The sequence below is a fragment of the Galeopterus variegatus genome, unplaced genomic scaffold, assembly GCF_000696425.1.
Source record: "Galeopterus variegatus unplaced genomic scaffold, G_variegatus-3.0.2 Scaffold3060, whole genome shotgun sequence".
Classification (NCBI taxonomy): Eukaryota; Metazoa; Chordata; class Mammalia; order Dermoptera; family Cynocephalidae; genus Galeopterus; species Galeopterus variegatus.
This window is the reverse complement of record NW_007729171.1, coordinates 183,792-194,323: the sequence shown is the minus strand read 5'-3', so window position 1 is coordinate 194,323 and position 10,532 is coordinate 183,792. Positions and strand designations below refer to the sequence as shown.

Genomic DNA, 10,532 nt, shown 5'->3' with positions numbered 1-10,532 from the left:
TCTGCAGGGAAAAGCTCTGAGCAGGGACCTGGAAACCCTGAGATCCAAGAGTAAGAGAAGGTGAGTTCTCAGACCCAGCTCCCCGATGCCCTCTGGCTCTGTCACACCAATGAGTGTGCTGGACTTGGAACCACTTGCTGGTACTGGCTAAGAGGAGATCCGTCACTCTAATTTTGAGAAAGAAAGGGGAAAAAAGCACGTTCAGGGTCAGTCCTTCAGGCAGAGCAGCATCCCATCTTTTCTTGCACCCACAGGCTGTCACCCTGGGCGCATCACCCACCCTGTCTGGGTCTTAGCTAAATGAACACACAAGACCAAACCAAACTGTGATGACATGTGCATTAAGAAGAAAGCAAACTGGGCCGACCCTGTGGCTCACTCGGGAGAGTGTGGCGCTGGGAGTGCCGGGGCCGCGGGTTCAGATCCTATATAGGGATGGCCGGTGCACTCACTGGCTGAGCGCAGTGGGGACGACACCAAGCCAAGGGTTACAATCTCCTTACTGGTCAAAAAAAAAAAAAAAAAAAAAAAGAATAAGAAGAAGAAGAAAGCAAACTACCAACAGAAAAATTGCCAAAGGGTTGGAATGAGCAATTATAAAAATATGCTCCAAAAAAGAAAGAGGAAAAGAAAAGAACAACAAGCTTTTTTTCATCCATCAAGTTTGTAAAAGGGTTTTAAAAGTGATGGCCCCTGTGCTGGAGTGGCATGGGCTGAAGCCGTCTTACCCCACTGGGACCGGATGGGAAGCCGGACGTTTCCGGGGGCAACTTGGCTGTCCATTCAAAAAGACTGGAATTGTGTGTACATTTCTGGCTCCAGTAATTCACATCTAGAAATGGATTCTAAGGGGACAAAACTATTCCAAAGAAATAAGGGAAAATCGTGGCCAAACTTTCAGCTCAGGGACATTCATTACAGCATGGTTTAGGCTGTTGGGAGAAACAACCGGCTGTTCTCTCGCGGTGGGTGAGAATGCTTCTTTTCTTTAGGTGAACAATTTAATGACCTTCATGGATGATTACAGGTGCTGGGGACTGATTGAATTGTGTCCCCCCAAATCCATATATTAGAAGCTTAACACCCACTGTAACTGTCGAGGGTGGGAAATCCTATGATGGTGATTGAAAGGTGGGGCCTTGGAGAGGTGATTGGATTGTAGGACGGTGCAGTAGTGAGTGGATTAACAGTGGTGCTCAGGGGTGTGGTTCTGAGGGCTTTAAAAGGAGAGTGCATGAGAGGTTAGTCTCTCCCTGCTCTGCCATTTTCTGCCATGTGAGACCCCCACATTGCTGTAAGGCCACTACCAAGACCGTCACCAGATGTGTTCCCTGCACTGTGGATTTCCCAGCCTCCAAAACTGTAAGCAGTAAATTTCATTGTCTTATAATGACCCAGTTCCACGTATTTTGTTATAAGCAACAGAAACAGACATGCCATAGGTAAGTCTACCTCCCTACCCCTTCCAGGGATGGTTTAGACAAGAGAGAAATTAGAGAAGAGCTAAATTATAACAGTGTCACTTCCAAGCTTCATATGAAGAAATTTTGGGCGGGAAGGGGTGGGGTGCTGGAGGGTACCTTGAAGACTCAGAGGATGAAAGAGCTTGGTCCAAAACTCAGCCCAGCCACATGCTGGCGGGACAAAGACGGCCCAAGAGATCCCCCTTGCAAATGTAGTCAAGAAACTTAATATTAAATTTTAGTTTGTTTCCCATTCTGGTCTCAGCCGTAGCCTTTCTTTCTGATTTAGTAAAAGTTCATCTCAAACAAGAGCCTTGAAAGTGCTCTGGAGAGCTGAGGGGGGAGGCAGCAGAAACTGTATGTGACGGGAGCTGAGGACTTAGGGGTGAGAGGTCGCAGGGCCGTAGTTTATTATGTAAATGTTTGTGATATTGCATAAGATGATGAAATGAGGGTTGCGGACTTAGGAAGTGAGAAGATGGGTCGGGTAAGTTTTCCAATATTTTTACGATGTCATAGATGACATGAAGAAGACTGAGACTTTGGAAGTGCAGAGGCAGGAGGGGTTTAGTTTTCTACCGTAAACACGTGTGAGGTTTTATATGTTATGAAGAGGGCTGCAGTCTTAGGGAAGGAGCATGTGGGTGATGGCTCCCCAGTATCAGGTGAATTTGCACAGCCTACACAGAGGGAGGGCCGAAGACTCTGCAAGTGACGAGGCACTGGGATGATATTTTTGTGTCATACTGGCTGATGCATTTGTCTTTCCACAGAATTCCTGATTCTTCCCTGTAGCTCTGGCGGAAGGATAGCACCGCCCAGGACAAGGAGCGTCGCTGCAGGTTCCCTTGCATTGATCACCCTGGTCTACAAATCGGGTGGGCACTAAAGAGCGAGCAAGGGACAAACGCAGGGAACAGCATCAGACAGGCCGGACAGTCCCAGCAGCGGCAGAAGATACACTGGGGACGCAGGCCTGCAAGTTCTCTCTGAGAAGCCCTGCCTGCACCTGACCTGAAAATCCCAGGTGGGGTGAGGGTGGTGGGTGATTGAATCCTCCAGAGAAGCTTGAGGAGCCTAGGGCAAGAGGGATTAAGTCCATCCTTCTTGCCTCTGGACCCTGGGGGAGGTCGCCTTGCAGAGTGTCCTGTTCCAAAGCTGGGCGGCAAAAGCCAAGGGAGGAAAGGCAGTGAGGCAGGTCTAGAGGGGGAGAGATTTCTGAGATAGCCAAGTCCTCCCCTGTCTGCCCTGGCATCCAGGAGACCCCAGCCCTCGTGGAAGATCCAAGGGCAGCCGTGAACACTGGCCAGGAGGCTCGAGGGGTGGGGCCGCTCTGGTGAGGGCCTCGTGTGAGCCCACGGTGGAAGGCCACATCTCAGAGTGCCCCGCAGGGGGCCAGTGGCATTGCAGCCAGCGTGAGGGCACGCTGGGGATACAGAAAGGCTCAGAGTTAGCTAGCCAAGGGACAACATGCGATGACTGTTCCGAGAGCCCCAGCAACAGCGGAGGCCATGAGGCCGGAAGCGCACAAGAAGCAGCTCGTGCTGGAGGACAGCACTTGGAGCAAGGTCCCCCAAGGGGCGAAGTATGCTTGTATTGAGTCAAGAGACTGTGTAGATGGGCTGCTTTGAGTGCAACTGGAATGAGTGTGACCTCGTCCCTCCAGCCCCCCAGCCAGTCAGGCCAGCCTTGTCCTCTGTCCCTGTGGTTCACAACCCAATAGCTCAAGCCATCCTCCAGAGCCTACCTAGATCGTGTCCCTCCTCTGCTCAGACCTTCTGGGGGTTTCAAGGCTCTCAGGGCGAAAGCCTTGCACACTCCTCTGACCTGGCTCACCCCGGCCCTGGCTCGCTCAGCCCAGCCAGCCCTTCCTTGCCCCTCCTTCAGGAACAAGCCTCTGGGCCGCTGTGTGGGCTGTTCACTCTGCCTGAATGCTCTTCCCCAGATGTCCACATGGCCCCTCTCACCTCCTTCAAGTGTTTACCCAAGTGTCACCCTCCTGCAAAGACTCGCTCTGCCCATGGACTGTACGTAAACCCTACAACCCGCCCACAGTCACGCCCGGCTGCGTCCTTGGCCGCCTTCCTCCCGCCATGGCTCACAGCCCATCTCACAGATCCTCAGCTTCCACACCACGTTTATCTGTCCTGTTTTTTGCTTCTCCCCCCACCAGAATGTGAGCTCTGAGGACTTTTGTCACTTTTGTTTACTGATGCTTCCCCAACTGCCATGAACCAAGCCTGGCATGTCCAAGGCATTCTAGAAACATCTGTGAAATGAACTTGGGAAGCCCCTAGAGGATCGACAGGAAGAGCCTTACCTTCACGTTAATTGTAGGGGACACCAGACCAGATATTTCTCTCTGCATCCGGGACCGCAAGCCGGAGCAGGAGCCGGTCCCACCAGACAATAGGATGTGGCCAAAGAGGACATTCCAGAGGGCAGGATTGCAGGAGCTGATGCTCTGGAAGGTGGTCATGTGGACACCAAGGGTGTTTCTCCCTGCCAGGTGGGCGGACAAAGATAGAACTCTGGGGGCTGGAGGGATGGCCAGCTGCACCCCTGGCTCCTCACTTCTAGCTAAAGGCCTGGGCAGTGGGGACCTACCCGAGACAGTTCCAAGAGTAGTGGGCAAACATTAGCACACACATCAGAAGAGATCTTTGACATGGTGGGTGAAGAACTTCAATTACTGTAGCCACTTGATATTGTGGGGGCATGTGCCATGTTTTTAAGACTACATTGCCAGCACAGTCTGCCAGGGGAAACAGAGATAAACCCTGCTGATTTATACAAGATTATAAAAAACATGAACTTACTAGCACCAATCCTGAGGAAATGCTTAGTTTCCCAGGTTTGAGTCCCAAGTTTAAGTCCCTTACAAATGCAACAAATTACTTTAAGAATTTGATTCCAGAGAATTGGTTTTATTATTTTTTTTTAATTGTATGTGTTTATGGAGTACAGTGTATTGTTTTCACACATGCGTATATTGTATAATGATCCACTCAGGGTAGTTAGCATATTCATCACCTAAACATGTATCATTTCTTTGTGGCGATAACATTTAAGATCCTCTTTTCTAGCTATTTTGAAATATATGATACAATATTATTGGCTATGTCAGCCTAGAGCACCAGAGCCTATTCTTCCTGTCTGTCTCACTGTCACTGTGCACCTGTTGACCAACCTCTGCCCACCCCCTGTCCCCTGCCCCCCCCACCTCTGGAAACCACCATTCTACTCTCTACATCTATGAGATCAACTTTTTTAGTTTCCAGCTATTCGTGAGATCATGCAGTATTTGCCTTTCTGTGCCTGGCTTGCTTCACTTAACATTATAGTCTCCAGGTTCATCCACGTTGCTGCAGGGGGCAGAATATCCTTCTTTCAAGCTGAATAGTATTCCATTGTGCATACATACCATATTCTTAAATCCATTATCCATTGATGGACATTTGGATTGATTCTATCTCTTGGCTATTGTGAATAGTGCTGTGATGAACATGGGAGTGCATGTGTCTTTTTGATGTATTGGTTTCATTTCCTTTGGATATATATACCCAGTAGTGGGATTGCTGGATCATAAGGTAGTTCTATTTTTAATTTTTCGAGGAACCTCCATAGTGTTTTCCATAATGGCTGTACTAACTTACAGTCTCATCAAGAGTGTGTGAGAATTCCCCTTTCTCTACATCTTCACCAACATTTGTTATTTTTTGTCTTTTTTGATAATAGCCATTCTATCTGGAGTGAGGTGACATTTTATTGTGACTTTGATTTGCATTTCCTTGATGGTTACTGATGTTAAGCACTTTTTCATATACCTGTTGGGCATTTGTATGTATTTTGAAAAAAGTCTGTTCAGGTCTTTTGCACATTTTAAATCAATTTTTTTTTCTGTTGAGTTGTTTATGTTCCTGATGTATTCTGGATATGAGCCCCTTGTTAGAGGCATGGCTTGCTAACACTTCCTCCTATTCTGTAGGTTGTCTCTCCGCTTTGTTGATGGTTTCCCTTGATGCACAGGAGCTTTTTAGTTTGATGTAATTCCATCTGTCTATTTCTGCTTTTGTTGCCTGTGCTTTTGAAGTCCTGTTCAAAACGGCCCCACCCAGTCCAATTTCATGAAGCATTTCCCCTATGTTTTCTTCTCGTAGTTTCATAGGTTCAGGTTTTAAATTTAAGTCTTTAATCCATTTTGAGTTGACTTTTATGTATGGTGTGAGATAGGGATCTAGTTTTAATCTTCCACATGTGGGTATCCAGTATTCCTAGCACCATTTTTTAAAAAGACTGTCCTTTCTCCAGTGTATATTCTTGGGAAATTTGTTGAAAACCAGTTAGTTTTGAAAGTCTGGATTTACTTCTGGGCTTTCTATTCTGTTCCATTAGTCTATGCGTCTGTTTTTACAGCAGTACCATGCTCTCTTGGTTACTACTCCTTCATAGTATATTTTGAAGTCAGAAAGTGTGATGTCTCCAGTTTTGTTCCTTTTGTTCTAAATTGCATTGGCTATTCAGGGTATTTTGTGGTTCTGTACAAATTTTAGCTTTTTTTTTTCTATTTCTGTGAAGAATGTCATTGGTATTTTGATAGAGACTGTGTTGAATTTGTAAATCACTTTGGGTAGTGTGGACATTTTAATAATATTAATTGTTCCAACCCATGAACACAAGATATTTTTCTATTTATTCATGTCTTCTTCAGTTTCTTTCATCAATGCTTTGTAGTTTTCATTGTAGAGATCTTTCACCTCCTTGCTCAAATTTATTCCAAGGCTATCTTTTTGGTGGCTATTGAAAAAGGGATTATTTCTTGATTTCTTTTTCAGATAGTTCAGTATTAATGTATAGAAACACTACTGATTTTTGTATATTGATTTTATATGCAACTTTATTGAATTAATTTATTAGTTGTAACAGTTTTAGGGTAGTCAGGAGTTTCTCTATATATGAGGATATCATCTGCAAATAGGGATAATCTGACTTCCTCCTTTTTAATTTGGATGCCCTTTCTTTTTTTTTTTTTTCTTGCCTGATTGCTGTGGCTAGAACTTCTAGTACTATATTGAATAAATGTGGTAAAAATGAGCATCCTTGCTACTTCCAGATCTTACAGGGAAAGCTTTAAACTTTTGTCCGTTCATTATATTAGTTGTGGGGCTTTTGTACATGACCTTTATTTTGTTGAGGTACATTCCTTCTATATCTGTGTTGTTGAGTGTTTTCATCAGGAACAGTTGCTAGATTTTATCAAATGCTTTTTCTGCTTCAATTGAGATGATCGTATGATTTTTGTCCTTCATCCTGTTGATATGATGTATCACATTTAGTCTGTTGTGTTTCCAGTTTCTTGAGGTATAAAGTGAGGATGTTTGTTTGAAAACTCTCTACTTTTTTGATGTAGGTGTTTATTGCTATTAAATTAGAACTGCTTTTGCTACATCCCATAGGTGTTGGTATGTTGTGTTTCCACTTTCATTTGTCTCCAGAAGTTTTTAAATTTCTTTGTTGACCCATTTGTTGTTCAGGAGCATGTTGTTTAATTTCCATGTATTTGTACTGTTTCTAATGTTTCTTCATTATTGATTTCTAGTTTTCTTTTTTTTGTGTGCTCAGAAATGGTAGTTGATATAATTTCAGTTTGTTAAAATTTGTTAAGGCTTGTTTTGCGACCTAACGTGTGGTGTATCCTGAAGAATGTTTCATGTGCTTCTGAGAAGAATGTGTATTTTGCAACTGTTGGATGGAATGTTCTGTGAATGTCTGTTAAGTCCATTTGACCTATAGTAGAGTTTAATGCTAATGTTTCTGGGCTTATTTTTCTGTCTGAATTATCTGTCCATTTCTGAATGTGGGGTGTTAAAATCCTCATCCATTATTGTATTGGAGTCTATCTCTCTCTTTGGATTTAATAATATTTGCTTTATATATCTGGGTGCTCCAGTGTTGGGTGCATATATATGTACAATTGTTATATCCATTTACTGAATTGATTACTTTATCATTACATAATTCCCATGTCTTTTTTTTACTGTTCTTGTCTTAAAGTTTATATTATCAGGAGGTCCCTCTGCTTTTACCCCCTCTGGGTTTTCATGAATCCAGGATGGTTATTTTGCCTTTAAATTGTTGCTAGTTTTATTCTTGTGGGAGAGGGGGAGTGATGCTGGAGATCATCTACTCCACCATCTTGGTGACATCACTGTCCAGAGAATATTTGGCTTTCTGTGACTATCTGGTGGACTCATTTTCCCAATAAGTGGGGATTTTATAATCCATCATTTTTCCTATTCTGATACACTTGCTAGAGGGTTTAGTCAACTCAATGCTCATTTAAAATCTCTAGATCAGCCTTTTTAAATAGCTCCTTCCAAACCTACTGTTTTTACTTTTCTGCTTTAATTGTCTTAATTTTCACATTTTAAATTATTTTGTAAGTGGAGTATAAATAATACTTTATAAAAGAGAAGACTTACAGTCTAGTATAGTACTTAATCACATTTGGCAAATGATTTAATGCTCTTTGGTGAGTTTCTTTCTCTGTAAAATGGGATAATATGAGACTTGGGGGAGGATTAAAGGCTATATCTCACCTCCATGGTCAGCAAAGAGACAGGCATACAGTAGGTGCTTAGTAAGTGATAGCTGATATCTGAGGAACTTAAGAAATGGGCACTTATTTGATACTCAAACCAGAATATCCTCCTGGCTGCCCTAGCTCCCTCTTTCTTACAGTGTGCTCGATTGCTTGCATCTGGGCTAATTTCTGTCCCCTTCCCGCAAACTCACCTATGAGGTTTGTCTGGAAGAGTGCCTCAGGACAGAAGAAACTTTCCTGCCCAAGGTGGATCTCCTGGCCATCAGGCAGCTGATATTTCTGTTGGGAGTAAGGTGAGTTGGTTTTCATCTTTTCCTTATCAAAGTCCAAAGCCACATAGCAACATTTCTCTTTCATGTCCCTGATGTACTCTTGGTCAGCTGTAGGACAAAGGAAAAATTCCAAATAGAAAGGGGTATAAGAGAGGGTGAGTACACCAAAGCTCCTTGTGGTGAGGATAAGATAGCTATTTCTATTTTCATCTCATACTCCAGTTTCTTTGTATGCTGTGTGTTGTGGGCCTGCATTTGTGGTAGAGAAGAATAGAATAGAGATGTCCTGAACTAAGATGCAAAACGTTACAATTTTCAGCATTTTATCAGTTGAGACCCTACTATATATGGTGTGTGTTTTGGGGGGCTGAAAAATTAAACTCAACTTTATTATCTACTGCTCCAGGAGGTGTTGCTGGGGCCCCCATCCCCCAGCTGCTGAGAGTGTTGGCTTCTAACAACTCATAGCTGCCACCTCCTCTGGAGAGTTCCCCACAGCCAGATGAAGCCCCCTCACCTACAAATATCTGGAAGGTTATACTTCTCTCCTTTCTGGGGGGCTGACAACAGGTTTTAAACCCAGCTATGTCTTTCGTGTTATGACTTTATATTTTACCTATCACCGTTTTAAGTTTCGATCAGAGGAAATTCCCTGCATTGCTCCCCTGGAAACCCCACTTGCTCCTCAACCTGCTGACATCTGACTTCTACCCTCACTCGATCCATCTAAACTGCTCTTGCCTAGTTCTGTAACATCCTCCACACCCCAACCCCCTGCAAACACTCCTTAGTTCTTTCCTGACTTCTTTTCCTCAACTATTGATGCTGTTAGACACTCCCTTCTCTTTCCTTGGCTTCTGGAATGCTGCCCTCTCCTGGTATTTTTTCCTTCATCTAATTTGGGCTTTGGTGGACAAATCTGGTTTTAAATCTCATTTCCGCCATTTACCAAATGCCTGTATTTAGGCAATTTTATAATCTTATCCTTCCCTTTCCTTATCTGCAAGAAAGATTAATAATCATTCACAGTAATTTTTTTGAGGACAAGATGAAAGGATGCACATAAAGATCTTGCTAAGTGTGAGGTGTCACTGACATGCTATGACAGCCCTGACCTATCCTTCTCACTTTCCCTCTAATTGCTGTTATTCTTTAGGGTTCCATGCTTTTCCTGGCTTTCAACACAGACCCCTTGCCTGGAAGACCAGAAAGGCCAGTACAATATTGTAGGCTTGCAGGGAATGGGTGTCATGCAGGTTATACAGGCTGGGAATTTAGTCCAGGAGCTGGGTTCAAGTGGGACAGGCATTGCCTTGTCTGGAGTCCTTGAGTTCAAATCCCAGCTGCTACACCTATTACTAATGGGATAATTGAGTAAATCCCACCATCACCACCATCATCATTATCACTATCATCACCACCATGATCACCCTTACCATGGTCATCATCATCAATCCACTAAATGTCCCTAAATATAGGACATTGAGTAAAAACAAGTCAGATGACATTCTGTTAGACAATTAAGTGATCCACTAACAAAAGCTTGATCTAGCAAACATTCCTTCTCCCTCCGGCAGCTTTTTAGTAACTTTACATATCAATTAGTAACCTGTCTGTCTTTGAACCCACACGATTCTTATCTTGCAACAGAGACTCAATAGCCTGACGAAAATTCCCTGTCCTTTGCAAGGTCAATATTTGAAACTTCAAGGCTTTGGAAAACCAGGCCCTGTGAAGTACATTTGCTTTATGAATCCTCTACAATCATCATCACCATCATTGCCATCATCACCACCATCACCATCATCACCACCATCACCACCACCATCATCACCACCATCATCACCATCACCACCACCATCATCACCACCATCATCACCATCACCACCACCATCACCATCATCACCGCCATCACCACCACCATCACCATCACCATAACCACCATCATTGCCATCACCATCACCATAACCACCATCATCACCATCATCACCATCATCATCATCATCATCGCAATCACTATCACCACCATCATCATCACAATCACCATCACCACCATCATCACCATCACCACCATCATCATCACAATCATCACCATTACCATTATCACCACCATCACCACCATCATCACCATCACCACCACCATCATCACAATCATCACCATTACCATTATCACCACCATCACCACCATCATCA

General features: G+C 43.8%; 1 protein-coding gene across 1 annotated transcript in view; it reads right to left on the bottom strand.

Annotated features, from left to right (window-relative positions):
- Window positions 1-2,838: 2,838 nt before the first annotated feature.
- LOC103599696 (actin-82-like) overlaps window positions 2,839-10,532 on the bottom strand; it is a 76,390-nt gene continuing 68,696 nt past the window's right edge. The window contains exons 8-10 of the mRNA XM_008583841.1: window positions 8,259-8,447; window positions 3,784-3,965; window positions 2,839-2,889 (exon numbers count right to left, since the gene is read on the bottom strand). Coding sequence (XP_008582063.1) covers window positions 2,839-2,889; window positions 3,784-3,965; window positions 8,259-8,447 — 422 coding nt within the window. The remainder of the gene's footprint in view (window positions 2,890-3,783; window positions 3,966-8,258; window positions 8,448-10,532) is intronic.